Below are 19,522 nucleotides of genomic sequence, written 5' to 3'. Positions count from 1 at the left end.
TCATCACCTGTAATCTCACAGGAATCATTCTCAGGATGTTTAAGGTATCCAACAACCAATCCCAGATTCAGTGCTTGCAAAAGGTAAATCAAAAAGAAAATTAGAGTAGGGCCTAGTACATAGTAGCATGAATGCTCCTAGGGCATCAACCCACATAGGCATATTCTGGATACTTTTAAAGAAACAACTCAGGTAGAAAGAAAGAAGAAACAGCTCTTCTGTAGAACTTCATAGGTTGTCTTTATGTGCCTGGATCTCTCAGAGTGACCAGCCTCTCTAAATGGCAATAGCAGACAAAAGCTCTCTTCTTCCAGAGTACCTGCATCTAGGTGGAGAACTCTGCTGACATGTCTGCTGTCATGCTCCTGTGTGGTACAGCTGAGGGTTCCAGCCCTCTGGAAAGTACCAAGCCCCTGCAGAACTCTACGTCGTGTACTCACTTTCACACTTCGCTGTTGCTGGAGTCCAGGTCTCGTCAGCATTACAGGTGATCACAGACTGCCCTTTCAGCTGGTAGCCTTCTCTGCACCTGATGGATACGTTCTGACCAACATAAAAATCCACCTCAGACAGAAGGGCATTCTCTGGGATTATGAAAGGCACAGGACAAGGGTTTGCTGTTCAAAGAAAGGGTGTGAGGGAAAAGAAGAAGGGAGGAAAAACAGATGGAAGGAAGAAAATACTTTAGAATGGTTTCTACAGATTTCAAAATTAAATAGTATGATAAGCAATGAAAATGGATGCTGCACACAAGTACAATTTGCAATTTGATGTAAAGTTGTCAGAATTGGGTCACAAAATAGTAATAAAAGGTTTGATTCTCTGTTGTCACATGGCTTGCTACCACACTCTATTAATGCCCACAGAAGACATACTAAGGATTTAAGCAGGGAATATCCTACTTCTTACTATTAAACTACTCCCTCTTGTCCTTCCTGCTACCATAAACTTACTATAGAAAAGAGCCAGACCTACCCTACTTCTTGTTCTGAAGGACTGGACTGATAAAGAGCAGCAAAAATCCAGGCTTTTGAGCAGAGACTTAAAATAACAATCATGAGAATTTAGAATTTCTCTGATAATCTTATTTATTGCTGGCTGTAAGCTTGCTGAGCTATTGTTTGCATGGTCTATTGATCTCACCATGAATGTAGAAAAGTTTGGGCTCTATATACAGCAGGGATTGATGCCAGTTTCCTGAAATCAAAATCCTGTGAGTCCTTTGTAATACAGAAATTTAATATCTCAATTAGCCACCCAAAGATTAGAGTAGATCTTAAAATTAGTTACAGACACATACAGCAACAAGGAAGGCTATTGTGGGTGTGTGTGCATCATGCGCACGTGTGTAAAGTGCATCTTTCGTAGAATCACAGAATAATTTATACAGTCATTTAAGTCCAACCTCCTTCCCAAAGCAGGGCCAAGTATGTCAGAGGTTGCTCTGGGACTTGACCAGCTGAAATGTGAGTATCTCCAAGGATGGAGACTTCATGTACTCTTTGGGGGCCCATTCCCGTGTTTGACCCTTATGATGTTGAAAAGTTTCTTCAGATACTTAATTGGAATTTTCTTTGTTGCAGCTTGTGTCCATTCTCTTTTATCCTACCACTATGCACCTCTGAGAAGAGTCTGGCTTTTTTTCTTTACATCCTCCAAATATTCAATTGTAAACAATATTATCTCTTTTGCCTTCTCCAAACTTTTCTCTGACCTGCTCCTCATACACCACATGGTTCACTAAAATTGGCTCAGTTTTATGTCAGCTTTCCAACTAAAGGGAGCTATGCAGAACACAGCTCGTTTTTTTACTGTCACAAAAATACACTCAGAGAAGTTACTGCTTTAACATGTCTTGGTAACTGCTCCCTTTGTTCCTCTGCAAAAATGGGATACATGCCAACAAATCTCCCAATGTAAGACAAAACAGTTTTTTAAACTACAAGTGACAAATTCTGCTCATGGTACTCCAGAAGAAAATTACAGTACATTTCCACAAAGATCTGCAGAAGTTGCTCTCGTTTACTGTCAGTTTAAATGAAGAGCAGCCTAGCTTTTAGTGCTTACAAATTGAAACCACTTTTTCATTACAAAGCAAACACGCACGTTTACAGAGAGGCAAGGGATTACTCCATCTTCCATCTCTGGTGCACTCTGCTGTGGGTTCTCCTTCCAAGCTGTATCCCCTCTCGCAGAAATATGCTATTGTACTCCCAACTGTATTGTTTTCATAAATCGCCTTCCCATTCAGCAAGGAAACTGGAACTTTGCATCTGGTCTCTGCAAAGGAAGAGCTCTTCAATTCAGCTTGATATTAGAGCTAAAGTAGCAGCCACAAACTAGTAAATCATGAAGAGCACTGAGGGAGAGTTCAGTAGCCCTGGGAAGGAAATGTAGCCAAGCTAAGGAAGGAGCTCCTCCCAGTGATGGAGAAAAGCCACAGCCACAGGTTTTTCAGGTCGGCAAAAAGTGGCAGTGCTGTACAGTAGAGGATGAATTTATGACTTCATACTGAAGTCAGTGGGGCATAACATGGAAATGGTTCTTTCTTGCCACTGAAACATACCTCAGAACTTTGTAGCCCTTTGCACCTTCCTTTTCACCTGACAAGAAATACCAGATGAGGTGCAGGATGGGTTTGCTGCAGGATGATGACATTTATATTACTAATTGCTCCCCTCAGGATTCTGAGCTGTGTTTCTGAAGCCAGCAAGCAGACAGTCCAAGCTGGGTTACTATTGCTACCCAAGAGACGCTGTTCTGTGTCACACTTTTGATTTTCCTAGATGGTCTCTGTAATGGGATGGCTGAAGATTAAACTTTCATACAGACACAAGGCTGCCAGGCAAGAGGAAGAGAGAAGCTGGTGAAGTGGCTGTGTTCGGCTTTGTCCAAGATGATCTTCTTGACATCTGTTCATCATTGCTAGTGTGTGACTTAAGTGCCTGGCTATGTACTAGAGATTTCCTCTCTGATGTGGATGTCCTCTGTCGACTTCATAGGTTGATATTACAAGGTTTGCAAAGGGTTAGGGCACCGTAGTGCAGTGATCTGTGCATTGCGTGATTGCCCAACACTGCCATCTGATGGTCCCTAGCCCTCATGAAGTTTTCATGGCTCTGGTGACAGGAACCTAACACTTGCCTTGAATGGAAGATCATTATCTGTCTTCAGTCAAGTGTCACAGCACGCTGCTCCACTCTGAATCTGTGCGTGCAGCCACGTGTGGAGGCATCAACATGTCAGCTCCATGTAAAAATACCAGGAACAATTATGAAAAGTGAGCAGGATGCTGGGTCTAGAGTCTAGACTGGGAGACCTGATGTGTATGCAGCAAGGACAAGAACAGCCTGAAAGGAAGTGTTATGGGCAAGAAATGAGCTAGTGTGTTTCTGAGTGTGAAGCCCAGAATTTGTCTTTTCATGGCAAATAAGCCAGGAATGGAGAACACTCAAAAGTTTATAATACTGCTTCTATATGTTTTACTTTTTGAACACAGTAATCCAACAATACTGGCTATCTGTTTGAACCTGGGATCTTAAGTTTTTGATCTCTTCCAGTGTTGACAGCCTTGTTTCCAGCCATTACAGCTCAGTCCATAAGACACAGACAGTTCTTGCTCAGCTGTCATTCTGCTTTGTGGCACGAGCAACAGGATCTACTGAGGGAGCACCTGAATGCAGTGATTTGCAAAATGGTACGCATCATGCATTTGGGGTGTTTATTAATGTGAGAAGCGTGAAGGTTAAAGGCTGAGCTGTTGAGACTGTCCTTGAGGCCCAAAGTTCAGAAAGAGAATATCAATTTAATAATTGGACTACAGAAGGCTGATGGGAGAAAAGTCACTTGTCCTTGCAGCCCATCACCTTTTGTTAGGGGTTTGATTTTCTGAAATGGCAGGTAACCTCACTTCTCATTAACCTTGCTAAACTGCAGGTTAAAACCTTAGGAACGCTGCTGTCTAAGCTCTTTCTGGATTGGTAACAGGCAGTGCACCCTGTGGTGCATTTCATTTTTCAGGCACCATTTTTAATGCACATTACAGAATTGTTTCCCAAAAGCAGCTCAATCCCTGGATCATATGATATGCAAGCATAAGGGAGGAGCTACTGCCATGAAACCAAACAGTTACCTTCACATGATGGCAAGGGTTTACTCCAGCTCCCATTGGCAAGACATGTGATATTCTGGGGCCCAACAAGGCGGTATCCAGAGGTGCACACAAAGGTTATATTACTTCTGTATGTGTTTCCTGTAGAAATGGCCTCTGCTTTTTCTACTGAGGGATGCAGCCCACAAGTAATTCCTAGGAGAGGAGAAAACTTTTTGGTTTTATACAGACAAAAAAGGCCATTCTGTCTGTCTGCTACACAGTCTGACAGTTCTGTTCGCACACACTGAATTACTGGAAAGATGGAAGGAAAGAAGCTGTGAAGTATTATATGGAGAAGTGTTATACAGTGCCTTGCCTGCTCTCTCTCCTGGCCTTCAGGCTGCAGACACCTGAGAAAGAATGTGTCCAAATGTATCTGATGGTGTTATAAACTATAAGGTGTGTTCAGAGTGATCTAAAATATTGCTTCTGAGCAAGCCAGAGGCTGTATTTGCAGTCTCCTTTGCTTCCTGTACAGTGCAAGGTGATCTCAAGATGTGCCCAAGAAAAATGACAGTAGTTAAGAAAGATCTTGTTCTCTGTCCCATGCTTACTGTGGAGACCTGGCAAACTGGTCAAAGGTGAGAGAGAAGAATGCAAGCTGTTGGACTATGACACAACCGTGGGGAGATGGGAAATGATTTAGTGGTAAAGACTATAAACTCCTGGCATTTGATTTATAAGCTGTATGAACAAAGTCATAAATCCTTCTTTCCATGCTCCCACAGTTAATCATCTCCTGCTGCACAGACAGCCAAGATTTGATCCTGAGGAGCAGAGTCTTGAACTCCAGACATACAGAGTGGCCAGAATATATTAGCCTTGGCATGGCAGAGATGAACCATCCCAGCACAGGATGTCCAAGGCCTTGCATACCACAATGAAAGGCAAATCAAATACAGCAGGCCATGTTCTGCCTCTACTGACTTGAGCATGGTTCTATGCATGTTCATTTTAATGTGCCAAAAGGAGCTCCCTTCAGATCAGAGAGGAACTGCCAATGACAACCTCTCTGCTGACTTTTCCTCTGGCTTCTCCTGTTACAGCCCTCCAGCTGGAGGGGGAGACTGGGAGGAAGCCAGCAAAAGCACTCTCTCAGTTTGTTCTCCAGCTGTCCTGAAAAACTGCCACATGTTGCTCTGCTTGCTACTTACGTGTGCATGAAGGGGCAGAGGGGTTCCACTTCTTGTCAACGTGGCAAATCCTTCGGCTTGGTCCCTGCAGCTCAAAGCCATGGTCACAGCTGTAAAAAACCTCACTGCCAGACAGGAACTCCTCTCCCTGAACAGATCCATTTTCTATCATGTCTGGGGGTCCACATGATACTCCTGTAACACGAAGAATATGTTCCAGTCAGACATAATGCATATGGCCTGTCCTGTTCACAGCTCCTCCATAGGTTTTACTCTGAGAAACAGGGAAAGAACATAGCATTCATCTAGGCATTCCCAAATATTTACTCCTGAATAGCAACACAGTATCATGCTCTGTTCCTTCAGTTCCTGCTAAAAGACAAAATCTATTGCAGCTGTGCTGGCAGGGAAGCCTCGAGAAAATTCCACTGTTGCCACTTACAGCCAATAGTTGAAGTCCATTTATTTATGTAGACAACTCCTATTTTGGCACTGCAGCCAGTGAGCATCAGACATCTCACAGAAGTGACATACCTTTAAGAATGAGTATCCACAGAGTTACATCGGAGGATGCTATGTACCTGCAACTCCTGGCAGCTTGCATCTTCACAGGTCCTCAGTAACCCCAGAAATCATGACTGCAAGTGTCAGAATTATTTAAACGTGGAAGCTGTCTGCACAGATTTCTTACGGATACAGGAGCAAGGCAGAAAGGTGTAGTGATTTCCTTCTCACTATACCTGTACACACCAGCAATTCTGCAAATCTTCCAGGCTGTTATCAGTGGCACTTACCAAAAATTTTTAGGCAAATGCAGACAGTATGAGTTATAAAGCAAAATGAGTATTAGTGTTTTCTGTTGTGTAAAATCACACATGATTAACATGAAGTGACAAACTCAGGTTGGAACATACTTCTGCACACTGGCACTGTGCCACTCCAAAGCCTGTCTTCTTGGCAAGTCCGTTCTGCATCACCCTGTGAAACAAAAGAAAATATTCAAAGAACAACTTTGCTTAGTCAACTCTTTTCTCTCATCAACTCTAGCATACAGCAAGGCCATGATATTTCCCTCCATGAGCAACCCACATAGACAGTTAAATGCTACAGCCAAAGTTTATTAGCAGAGTTTAGGGTTGAACTCCTTCCTGCAGAATGATGGGTATTGTTTAAAACCAAAAGTTTGTGGGGCCAGTTAGTGAATTCTTCTGTCCTTGTCCCTAGACTATCATCTTTCTTGCCAGTTTTATCATTCTTGTTCTAGCAAGGTGCTATGATGACAAATTTTCCCCTTCCAGGATACATTTAAGAGAAAATCTAACTAGCAATTTTTCAACAACAGTACAAGTTTGTGTTTTATAAATGTAATGCAGTGTTTTTGACCACATCCCAAACACTCATTCTTTAAATCTGCCTATAAAGAAAGTTATTTCTCTCTTACATACAGGCTTTATAGACAGTCTAATAGCCCAGGATTTATTTCAAGACATGAAGATCAAAAACTAATTTTTTCCCTTGAAGTAATACTTTCATTACAAAGCAAACCCACTGGCAAGGGCAGCTGTTTGACATGAGTGTTTTATGGCATCACACCCAATAGACTTTGCTTCCCAAAGGAAAAAAACAGCAGGACTTGCTTTCAATGGCAGGGAGACAGATTGACACTAGGTGGTGAAGCTGGAATACAAAGCCTGGAAGGACTTTTTACTGTAAGAAAGCACTGGTTTACTACTCCAAAAATAACTTGAAACAGCAACTCTACCTATCGGTCGAAATACCAACCCACCCTTCTGTCTCCAGTGATACTGCATACGTGGCAACATAATGCAAATTAAATCTATTTTTACCTAAGCATTCTCTAAACTCTCCTTACTTTTATACTGAGAGACTGAAATTCACTCCTGACTGGTTCATGCATGTGAAGTTCTTAACACATTACTGGTGCTATGGCAGTACAAAGGAAGCACAATCCTGCATTCTGCCTGGTACTTTCAAAAACATGGTGTTAAGAGACAGCCTCTGTCCTGGAGACACCCCACCACCGCATGCCTCTAGACTCGACTGTGCACTACTCTGCCATCCCCTGGGGATGGTGGAGGCCATGCTGTGCCTCAGCAACATATGTTCTTTTCTGAATTAATTTCAAAAGCTGAGTGCACCTTTGGAAAACATACCTGAGACAGCTCTGAACTGGCTAGCCTGAGTCCTGATAACAGGACAGCAGTGCTGCTCCAGAACTCAGGCAGATAAAAGCTCAATGTTCCTAACAAGAAAAATGGACAGGAAAGAACTTTGTTTCCGCCTCCAGCAGGGAATAAAGCTGCCATTGAACAAACTGGAATCTCTCTGCCTTACTAAAACAAGAGATACCAGTTCTATACCACCTAGCAATATCACAGAAGTGAGGGCAGTAGGGTTTATCAGGACCTTCTGAGTCTGAGAGGCACAATACAGCAGACATAATGCTTGGGACATCATGAAATCAAGGGAAGAATGCAATCTAACTCTAGCCAGAGAACCAGTTCAAAAGAGCAATACATGAAAAATTAACTCTTACATGATTTAAGGTCACAAGCACATATAATGATGTTATTTGCAGAGGGCTGAAAAAACCTTCTGTTAAAAGAAGTACAACACTGAAAGGTTATCTGCTGAACATGTATCTCTCAACAGGATGCTTATATTTGCTTCAATTATAAACCTAAGTAATTCAAGGACTATTCTAGACATACCAGGAACATTCTACATATAATAACAACAACAACAACAACAGCAGATGTCCAACTTCAGTGGCAATTAAGGGAATATATCAATATGAACCATACATAATATACTCTTACAGTTATCACATAAGAAAGGAAAATTGACAACTAAATTTCAGAGTGCTGGAGATTTGAGCTTGCTTACTTGTAATTCATAGCCAGAATCACACTTGTAAAGAACCATGTCTTTGTAATTATATTTAGTGCCGACCATAAATCCATGCTCTGGAGACTCTGGGGTCCCACAGGACACAGGAATGCAGACGTCATCAGAAAATGGAGGCACCCAAATGCCACTCTCCTGAAAAAGAAATTTAATTAAAAGTGTGAAGGCACCACTTTATATGCTTAACCCCCATTTTAATGAAAAAGCTAGGAAAACCATAGTAGAAGCATACAATGGCTGTGGGTGTACAGATGTGGTTAATACAATCTATGCAATCCTTAATAAAACTCAGTAACTTAAGTAATACTTCTAAGATGTCAACATAGACTGGAACTCAGCTTTGGCAGGAATGTTCAGCTTAGACTTACAGGGCAGAAGGAACAAAAAGTAAACAGGGCAATAGAAGCTTGGAAAAGCAAATTCACTTGTACAAGATCACCTAATAGCTCAGAGAATAACACATCAGGAGAAGAATAACAACAACAGCTGTCTGACTGCATGTTCTGTACTTCTCTCCTGGGTGAATGTCTAACACCATGACTGCTTCAGCTGCCTTCCCAGACCCTCTAAGGGAAGGCTGATACCTGAAAAGAGAGCTTTTCTCCTATGAGCAGACTTTAAAGTACTGACTTTAAAGAGTCTAAGCTTAAGTCAAGTTGTCCACATCTAATGTGACAAGATGTTACTAGCAGAACTGATGAGGATGTTTACTCTTTAACATACAGAGGATTCAAGTTTCTACAGCTGCACAGTGGATTAAAATGTGTGTTACCTGTTACTGTGCAGAATAAGAGCTCTGCACACAATCCTCAAAATATATTAGAAATCTCGGGCATGATTTTTTAAAATCTTGGACATGATTTATTCCCTGAAATGTGATAAAAGGAGTGCTTTTCTAAAGGACAGCATTAGTTTTCAATGAAAGAAGGAATCAATAATTTCTAGATTTGAAAGTCTATACACAGAAAACTAGTAATTGCTCTTACTGGGCAACAAGGAAGCATATAATATTTTCTAGTCCATGCTTTACCTCTTTTGTTATGTGCAATTAAGGGCCAAAAGCTAAGGAGGGCATGAGGAGGACTCTTGAATTGAAGAAAGCCAGCAAAATAAAACAGTGCAAATAACACTATACCTTGCATGTAGATGTGCTTGCTCCCAGCAGAGTATAGCCTTCTACACATGACAGTGTGATGTTTGTGTTCACAGTGAAGTTGTCCCCAAGTACAATTACACGGGTGGTATTTCCTGGGAGGGGACACTTTCTGGGGCAACAGGAAATACTTTGAGGAGACCACTGTCCATCTTCCTGGCAAATGCATACATCCACCTCTGTCACCATTGTATAGCCTTCCAGGCATCTGCAACACAGCATGAAGACCTGACCACAGAGACACAGCTAGGGATGAGCTAACCTATTAATTACAGTCAGACAGTCATTTTTCAGCATTAGTTGTTCATAACCACACTTTAGGATTTCTCTATTATTTCAAGGCAACCCTGTAAGAAGCATGCCTGGACTAAACTCATTCTTTTGCAAGAGCTGGAAGCTTCAGACTTCATCTCCAGCTGTTTCATGCTGCTGCAGCATCACAATGGAAAGTGAGTTGGTGGCTTTAGTGCTTGGAAGGTACTGAAGGCTTTACAGCAGTTCCTGCACTGCCCTTCCCTTTGGAAGGAGGGCTTTTGGTTAGGTAAACAGTGTGTGAGTGTCAAGCAATTCTAAAGATGATCTCACTTTCTTTCAAGAACAAATCAAGCCTTAGCTGAGCACAGGTTTAGTCATTTGCTGACATTTAAGGCTGATTCGCTCTATTCCACATGGTGCTTCACCAAGAGCAACTCAACTGGCTTGCACAAGTGAGTTCACTTATAGAAAGGCAGACACAAACACTCCCTTCACCTTGTTAAAGCTGCATGGAAATGACCCATACTGCTAAATTAACCCACATGCCATCTTCCAGTTCTGTCCCATAGTATTATTTGCTTTTACTGCCAGAAACTCATCTTCCCTTCTGATAAGGAACTCCTCACTTTGGAGAAGAGATTGTAGTGTGCACATTTCAGTAAATTAACAAAAACCCCTTTCTCTCATACCTGACAAAGGAGTAACTTTGCATAAGGAACACCTGCACTGTTGCAGTACAGAAAATGGGACAAGAAGGAGATCAGCCCTTTTGTATGACAACAGGCACCTGAAGCCAGACAAAAATGTAGATGGGGTATCAAAAGGCAAGAAAAATTGTATACCCTGCTGACCGTTGCTGCCACCTGCTAAGAAAACCTTAATGTCCAAGACCAGTGTTTCAGAGGCAGAGAAGAGAAACACAAAGGTGAATGGAAAACTAAAAGCGCTGGAGGACTGCATCCCCACAGGCTGAAATATCTTGCTGGAGTTTTGGCAGTGGTTCAAATCGTATTTTACAAGTGCATGGGAAAGTGGACTTTTCCAGTCTGACCATGTGATAGGGCATAACTATTCTTCCAGGTTTTTTAAAAAGTTTCACTAACTGAGGATGCATAAACCTTCCACCTTCATTCCTTCAGAGATTTTATGGAAACAGAACGGCAGAATTCTTACCTGTACTGAACCTTGCTCCCATAGGTGTAAGCGTTTCCAAGAATCTCTGCATTTGGGACAGAAGGTGGTGGGCCACAGCTTAACAGCTCACAGCTTGGGTAGGGCTTCTTCCAGACACCAGTCTCCACACAAGTCAGTTCTGGACTCCCCCGCATGACAAAACCTGTCAAGCAGGTATAGATGATGGTGTTCTCATCTGCAGGGCTGCTCCCATTGATAAATGTGTTGGGGATGATGGGTGGAGAGCCGCAGGAAATCTGCCCGCAGCGAGGAAACCCAGAACTCCACTTGCCAGCTGCCTCACAGGTGACTTCAGAAGGCCCTAGCAGTCTGAAGCCCTCCAGGCACTGAAACTGGGCAATTTTTCCACAGCTGAAATCTGTGCCAAGAATTACCCCATTCTGAATCTGTGGCATAGGACACAAACATGGTATGCAAGATGGAAGGCTTCCACTCCAGGAGCCATTGGACAAACATTGCCTTAAAGGATTGCCATGCAGCTCATAACCAGGGAAGCACACATACTGGGCAAATTCCCCATAGGTAAAGCCTGAGCCATTCAGAAAGCCATGGGAGATGTCTTCAGGAGGTCCACAAATGACTGGTTCACAGTGTGGAGCATCTGAATTCCAGGTACCATCACTCTGACAGGTAAGAGTAGACACTCCTTGCAGGCTATATCCTTCATTGCAATGATAGTGCACTTCTTTCTTAAAGCCAAAGTCTGAGCCACTAGTTCTCCCATTGGAAAGAGGCAGTGGCGCAGGACAGGTCACAGCCTTGCAAACTGGAGTGATTCCACTCCAGGTTCCATTTGCAAGGCAGACTCTACTCCTGTCCCCATCTAACAGGAAACCTTCATTGCATTTGTACTCTGTATGTCTCTGGAATGTGTACTCCTCTCCAGTCACCTGACCATTCTCCAAAACTGGTGGTGGGCTGCAGGAAACAGGAATGCAAATCGGTTCACTGCCATCCCACTTCTGGTTCTCTTGGCATCTCCTCTCTGTGGGGCCATTTAACTGGTATCCAGGATCACACTCATAGTAGACAACACTCCCATATGTGTATTTTTCCCCTCTTATGTTCCCATTCATAAGATGGGTAGGTGAGCTGCATGTTATTGCGTTGCAGTATGGAGCAGTGTTACTCCACTGCCGACTTGGCAAACAAAGTCGTGTGTCAGAGCCCACAAGTATGAACCCTGGCTTACAGCTGTACTGCACAACACTACCAAGTGTGTTCTCAGTGAAATGTAAAAAACCATTCTCAGGTGGTGACAACAAGGTGCACTCTATTGAGATGCAGGCAGGGGCAGTGCCGTTCCAAGTCCCATCTTCTTGGCAAGCTAAAACAGGGTTCCCCAGCAGCTCGTAGCCAGAGTAACATGTATATAAAATTACAGTTCCAAATAAGAAAGTGGTGAGCTGCATTGCACTGTCCTCCTTCAGGGAACTTTTGAAGTCTTTCAAACTGTCAGCCAGTAACATATGTGAAAGGGAGTGGCTCTCTGTTACACTCTCCTGGTCAGAACGTCTTTCCCCATGTCTCACCTGCATGTACTCCCCAAAGTCAATGTGAGGAGGCAGGCCACAGTCTGTTGGGAGGCAGGTTGGTGTGGAGCTAGACCAGCCTGATTCTTCACAGGTCTGCATGGCAAGGCCAGACAGCTGGAAGCCTGGCACACAGCTATAAATGACCATGGCCCCATAGCTATAATCTGCACCCTCCACAAAGCCATTCTCGATGGGCTGGGGAGGCGGGCAATTTATGGCTTTGCAGGAGGGAACCTCTGTACTCCAATCCCCTGTCTCTAGGCATCTCAGCGTTTCCTCCCCCTGGAGCTGGAAACCTCTGTCACAGGAATACCTAACAGTCTGCCCATAATGGAAGTTTGTGAATGAGTATTTGCCATTGAGGATCTTCTTAGGCCTTGGGCATTGAATAGGTTTGCAAGATGGCCTTCCTCCAAGCCACTGGCCATCCTCTCCACAGAGGATAGTTGTGTTCCCCACCAGTTCAAAGCCTGGTTTACATGTATAGAGGGCTGTGCTAAGAAAGGTGAGGCCCTGCACATCAACAATGCCATTGTGAATTTCTTCTGGCTGGGGGCACTCCACAGGAATACATTCCGGCAAAGGCAAGCTCCATGTGCCATCAGCCTGGCACTTGATGGTAGACTCACCCTTCAGTAAAAACCCATCCACACAGATGTATTTCACAGTGCTACCAAAATGTAGAGATGAAGTCAAGGGGTCACCAAAGGGGATGTATGGAGGTGCAGGACACTGTACAACCTTGCAGAAAGGAAAGGAATCATTCCACTGTTGGGAGGGCAAGCATTTCAGTATAGCGGAGCCATGCAAAACATAACCCTCCTTGCAGGAGAACTGTACAACACCAACTTGGTAAGACACCTCTCTCAAGACCAGCTGGTTTTCTGCCAAGGGTGGTTCTGGACATTTTGTTGGCACACACTTTGGGCTTTGCTTTTTGCTCCATTTACCAGACTTCTGACATGTCCAGGAAACATCTCCAATTAGCTCATAGCCTTCGTCACAGAAAAACTCAACTCTGGAGCCCATATCAAAAGTTTCTCCCTTGGAGTAGCCATGCTGGATGGGTGGTGGTTTTCCACAGCTGAGGGGAACACAGGAAGGAGGTGATTCACTGTACCACTGCCGATTGGCTTGGCAGATAAACACTGAGCTCCCAACCATCTGGTAGCCAGACTCACACTGATAATTTGCTTGATTCTCAAAGAAGCGTCCAGTTGTTTCCTGCAAAACAGGTAAGACAGGGACATGTTTGAAATGAAGCATGGTTGGGGCAATAGGAGGCTGATTTTACTTCTTGTGTTCTTTTAGTCTAGCTTCTAGCTGAACCCACACAGCAGTGAAGGCTGTCTGAAAAGGGATGAATGCAAATAATTGACAGAGAATGTCCTGCCTTAAATGATGCCCTCTGCTGTCAGGAAATCTGAGATCACTATCAAAAGAAAACAGAAAATTCAAGGCTTAAAAGGTAAAAGATAGAAAGTATTTCCTCTGGTTTCCCCCTTCCTGACCCATGAGGCCAAAAGATGTGTAGACAGCAAGACAGAGAGGAAATGGGTCAGGAGAAGCTGCCATGAAATGGCCTATTGCTGTTATAATTCTTTAGCTCACAGGCATATTCAAGGCTGGAGCCCTCAGATGTACTACTAGTAGGAGGCATTTATAAGCGCCACGTATGCTGCTGTATGCTCTTGAGTTGCAGGCTGAGATCTGACTGAGGTATTAAAAAATGGTAACAGGAAGGAGTATCTGGAGGAGAGATTCTCCCTAAGGAAGACAACACATGATATACATTAATTAGAGGATGTACCTGTGTGGGAGTCTGAACAGAAATTGTTGCTATTACTGATGGAAGCCCATGTAGGAGCTGGGATGCAAACCTTCCCTACCCCCCCACCCCACAATCTTCAGCAAATGCAGATTCCCTGGTGGCTAGATTTAAGGAAGAAGGGGGATATTCAGAAGAAAAATGCCTTAAAAATCTACTTAAACTTTACAATAGTGTTTTTGATCTTCCTTGCCACAATATTAACCTTGTGCATCAAAGCACAACACAGGTTAAGTAGTTGTTACAAGTTTGGGTTGACACAACTTCATGCATTGTTGCAACGTAATTTGGTAAGGAAAGGGAAATTATGACTTCAGTGAAGAAGTGTGCTTGCATTGAAAGGAATAAAATTATCCCAAGGTTATTTATCTATTACAAACCAGGTTTTTTTGTAACACTGAAAAGAGCAAAGTTTGTGAACTGACAACAGCACTTCCAATGTCTCCAGATGGCAGTGGAAAACCACCCATGGACCAAACAAATGAAGAGTTAAGACATCAAGGAAATCAACTGATTGTCACATGGCATCTTGAGTCTCCTAATTGAAAACCCACTTTAAGATAGGAAATCCCATGGAAGTGTCCATGCTTTTCAGACGTGATTCTCCTGCAAATCCTCCCATTTTTCCCTTTGCTTATTCCATCCAGTCACGTGCTTCCTCAATTTTAACAGAAGAGCAAAACAGGAGAACGAAAACCCCATTATTGGCCATTGTGAAGACATACTCAGTTTGCTATGGTACCAGGCAGATGAGAAAACTCAGTCTGTACCTTAATAAAGCCATTCTCAAGCTGCGGAGGTTCTCCACAGGACACTGGGTGGCATGTGGGCAAACTGCCACTCCAGTTGCCAGTGGCCTCACAGGTCCGCTTCTTCTCTCCCTTGATGTAGAAGCCCTTGTTGCAGCTGTAAGCCACCACTGCTCCAAAGCTGTAGTTGGCCCCACTGGCATAGCCATTGCTAATGTGGGGAGGCTCTCCGCAGCGAATGGGGATGCACTGGATGTTCAAAGGAGAAGGATTCCACTGGCCCCCTCGAAGGCACTCAATCTTGGCTGAAGTGTTCAGAACAAAGCCTTCCATGCACTTGAAGCTTACGATGGAGCCAGCTGCAAACCTGGCTTTACTAATGGACTCCAGGATACTGTATGAGACAGTGGACGGCTTTTCACAGAAGTCAGCAATGCAGTGGGGCATCTCCCTGCCCTCTGGAGGCACCCACTTCCCTTCCGCATTGCAAAGAAGTTGAGAGTTATCAGCCAGGCTGTAGCCATCTGAGCAGAAGTAATAAGCTGTATCACCAAAGAGGCGGTGGCCACTCTCTGGTGATGCATTTTCCACATGGGGTGGTTCATCACAGGATACTGCCAGGCACTGCTGGTGGCTCACACTCCACTCGCCGCTGGCTAAGCACTCTATGGTTGCAGGGCCAACTAACGTGTAACTGTGGATAAGGAAACCACATAGGAAGTCAAAAAGACAAGCATTGTCAAACACTGCCTGCAGTTTCCTGAAGCCCCAGCACACAAACTTGCTTGCTAACACCCTGAAAGAACAGAATTCTTTACAAAAGCTATGATCAACTTCAAAAAGGAAAATCTTAAAGCCTACATGTACATGGGTGAGGATATCCCAGGGATATCCTGGGATATCCCAGCACACCTTGTGTGTATTGCTTCTCTCTTGACTGTCCATCTGATTATCATTCCGGAAATTCTTTTGGTTGAAATTACTACAACATACCTAGTACCGTGCTGTGATAGTCCATACAAGCCTCAAAGAAACGATCCCACCAAGAAATTCTTCCCCATTAGCAAAACTGAATGGAGAAGAAAGAGATGAAAAGCCCATAAAGGCCTTTTGGGTGCCTGTATCAGCCACATCAATCTATTTTCACACTTACAAGCAGAGAGAAACCCAGAAATGCTCTTGCCAATAATGCACGTGGCAATTTTGTAACGACTTCCTCTTAAGAAACCACTGTAAAAATTGTTATAAAAGTCAATAAAAAATTAATGCTGAGTTAAAAGCCCCCCATCTTTTATGATGAAATTCTACCACATGATTACTGTTAGTGTAGCTGTATTTCTCTAATCTGTCTCTGGGATGCAGTGAAAGGCATTGTTTCATGCTGCTCATTACCCCACTTAAAACCCTGCTGCTTAAACATGAAACAGAATAGTCACAGTACCTGTGACTATCTTCTTCCTCAGTTTTGAAATCTCTGTAGTGTGCTCTCACAGAAAGCAAAAGAAACAATAACTACTGCAAACTTCCCAATGACTCCAGGCTGATTTTCCAGCTCCAGGCTGAAAACTGTTCAGATTTTGATGGCAGTATCTGTAAAAGTGCTTTGTCTTGTCTGCAGGGTTTGTTTTCAAAACCTCATGACCGGACTCCAGATAAAAGAGCTTATCGTGCCAATGTTTAATATGATCCACTCTATTCATTGTCACAGACAGCTGTGACCCTCTTTAAATGCTGCTATCCTATCCCATTTAAAATGCTTGCACAAGAAAGAGAAGCAGCTTTTAAAATCATAATACAGTCAAGAAAACAGAGAAAGGATGCTTTGCTTCAATTACATTTCAAGTAACATTGCAAAATCAGTTTATAAGAAAAAGGTGGATTGACTTATCAATCTACCTTTTTACATCAAGAAGGAGCAGAAAATCCTCCACTCATTTAGGGCCTGACCTGGCAAAAGCTCTGCATACATGCTCTGCCTTTTGGACAGAACAGTTGCAAGAAATTCAATGGGACTGCTCGCAGGCTCACAGCATGCGCAAAGGTTCTTGCAGGATCAGAGTCCAGCATCACAGTCATGTTTGACATCATCAAAACGGAGCCTCATCTTTGGTGAAATACAGTCTGAAAAGGTCACTACACCAAACAGAAATCAAATTAAAACAATGCACCTCAATAAACCAGGAGTTAAGAGTTTTAAGGAAGCAGAATTTAGAATACCAAATAGTTCTCAAAACACACCAAACCCGTTTCTTATAGCCTGAAGAGACATAGGGAATTCTTTATTATCAGGGCCTTGAGTTTACCACAGAAGTACTAGATCTGTAGTATCTCCAAGGGGCAGGGCTTGAACTGGTCTACCATTCCCCATGACCCTTCTCCATTCTTCTATTCCAGAGTGTATTCAGCTGCTGTGAATCTACTTTAAGAAATGCCTATGTGTCCCGTACTAACTTGACAGCTGACAAAAGACTTCTATCACATTTAATTTCAAGAGAGTTAAGACAGAAGCAGTAAAAATGGATTAGTGTGCAGTTTTAAAGGACTTGTGAAGCAGTGCATCAGATTTACTGATCCTGACTATTAGTCCAGTAGTGCTAATCTACATACCCTTCCTTACACGTGTAAGAGACAGTGTGTCCAAAAGTAAAGTTATTTCCACTGATCACGGCATCTTTGATGGCAGGAGGGGATCCACAGGAGACAATGTTGCAAGCTGGAGGTGTGCTGTTCCAGTTCCCTGAAGATGCACAGACAAGTGTAGAAGGTCCCTGAAGACTGAGACACAAAGATCATTATTAAGGCTGCCATTTCAGTCCAGGTGAGGAACAGAGAGGGAAAGAGGTGCTTTACTTCTCCCTGACTTTCTGGCCCCAATGAAACCAAGGGGAGTCTTTCACTGACTTCAGTGGAGGCCACAGTCTCACCCTCTGTTCATGAAAAAGCACTGCTGATGATGCCAAAAAAGCTGATCTTCAGATGATTTTGAAGAGAGAGCAGGTGAAATTCAGGTGGGGCCTCAATACGCTGTGCAGACACACACATAACTTCTACTGTAGCTTTGCCCATCTTTGAGCCACAAAAGAAAGTTATGGGGCGCTTAAATATTTATTTAAGCTTAAAGATTTACTGATATGCCATCAACATCACACCAATCTTGAGACTTACAACTAGGCCTCAGTCTGAGACCTGATTCACTCAATGACTTAAACACTATCTTCACTCAGAAAACTGAAGGAAATGCTCCAGTTAAGGTTTGCTTACAGAAAGGCATTCAGTTCCTTCAGAAGGTAAAGCATTTTGCTTGAGTGAATGGCCACATACATTTGAAGTTGATGGTGTTTTTCGGTTTCCAGCAATGCATCGGTACAAAAAGTGTGACAAAGTTGTCTAAACAGAGGTATTCAACACCACCCTGAGATGCAGTGGGCAAACCCCCTGGCCTCCAGCTGCTATGTCAGCTGGCTATGGATTCCCAGTAGGTTCCATGTCATCTGAGAGCCCTACACATGTGTGTCTGATTCCTTACAATTTAGTCTCAAGAAGTATTAGACTCCCATGTTCTGTTGACTGAAATGAGCTCAGGGGTTAATGGAAGAGAACAACATTGACCTGTAAAGCCCTTACAGATATGCCACAGGCCCCTGTCAGGGCAGTGGGCTCTGCTTACTTGTGGAAGTATTTTTAAGAGAAAAAGCACATAAGAGGTGCTTGAAGGAAGAGACTGGGTCCACACCTAGGTCCAGAAATAATGCATAAGAGGGGTACTTCTGTGAGGGCTTCCCCTGAGTGGTAACCACAGCAGAGAGGGTTTCTCTCACCAAGTTATGCTAGACAGTTAAAGGGAAAGAGTTGCAACTGATGTGGTATTTGTTGGCTATGTCCTAAGTCCATGGTCAAAACCGCACTGACACTTGTAAAAATACTGCCTGGTTTAGCGGGGTATAGATAAGCCCACACACTGGATCTATGACTTAACTCTACACTGGACTGCAGCTGAGGTATCCATTTGTACTGACACGATTAAAACATTCACCAGACAAGCACACATCACCTACCTGCCTGCACCTGGACAGCGAATGTTTGCAGCAGGAAAATACAGTAAACATGCAGACCTAAGCAGGTCCATTAAGATTGCTTATGTCAGAGTAAATCTGCTAGAGGTACTAGCAGATATCAGGAGAGGCAGAAACCTGCACTTAAAGCCATATCCTTGGATATAGCATTACTGTATTAACTTTTAGTTGCAGTATATTAAAAATATGTTTCCAGTACAATTGCTTACAAACATAAACCAGAATAAAACCTAGAATAAGTAACTACTACAAATTGTTCATGGAGTAAATTACTAACTTTCACAAGGTTCTTCCACCAAAGCCAATTGTAAAACAATGACAAAAATAATATTGTGTATATGCTAAAGCTGTAGAAGTGTGATATATCTTTAAAGACAAATGAAAACTTTCAAAAATAAAGACAACTATTTTTCTAAATATTCAAAGTATGTCTTTGACTTTGATGGTAAAATGAAAGCACTGCATAGATATATACAGCAAATCTTGAATGACCTTCAACTGCTCCATTTTAGGATGAAACA

General features: G+C 43.1%; 1 protein-coding gene across 1 annotated transcript in view; it reads right to left on the bottom strand.

Annotated features, from left to right (window-relative positions):
• SVEP1 (sushi, von Willebrand factor type A, EGF and pentraxin domain containing 1) overlaps positions 1-19,522 on the bottom strand; it is a 108,601-nt gene that overhangs the window by 15,305 nt on the left and 73,774 nt on the right. The window contains exons 35-44 of the mRNA XM_026866617.1: positions 17,536-17,703; positions 14,950-15,622; positions 10,796-13,575; positions 9,350-9,575; positions 8,194-8,349; positions 6,201-6,264; positions 5,308-5,481; positions 4,133-4,306; positions 2,107-2,280; positions 441-617 (exon numbers count right to left, since the gene is read on the bottom strand). Coding sequence (XP_026722418.1) covers positions 441-617; positions 2,107-2,280; positions 4,133-4,306; positions 5,308-5,481; positions 6,201-6,264; positions 8,194-8,349; positions 9,350-9,575; positions 10,796-13,575; positions 14,950-15,622; positions 17,536-17,703 — 4,766 coding nt within the window. The remainder of the gene's footprint in view (positions 1-440; positions 618-2,106; positions 2,281-4,132; positions 4,307-5,307; positions 5,482-6,200; positions 6,265-8,193; positions 8,350-9,349; positions 9,576-10,795; positions 13,576-14,949; positions 15,623-17,535; positions 17,704-19,522) is intronic.

The sequence above is a fragment of the Athene cunicularia genome (assembly GCF_003259725.1).
Source record: "Athene cunicularia isolate RWA chromosome Z unlocalized genomic scaffold, athCun1 chrZ_part3, whole genome shotgun sequence".
Lineage (NCBI taxonomy): Eukaryota > Metazoa > Chordata > Aves > Strigiformes > Strigidae > Athene > Athene cunicularia.
The sequence above is the reverse complement of the archived record's forward strand: the minus strand, read 5'-3'. Positions and strand labels throughout refer to the sequence as shown.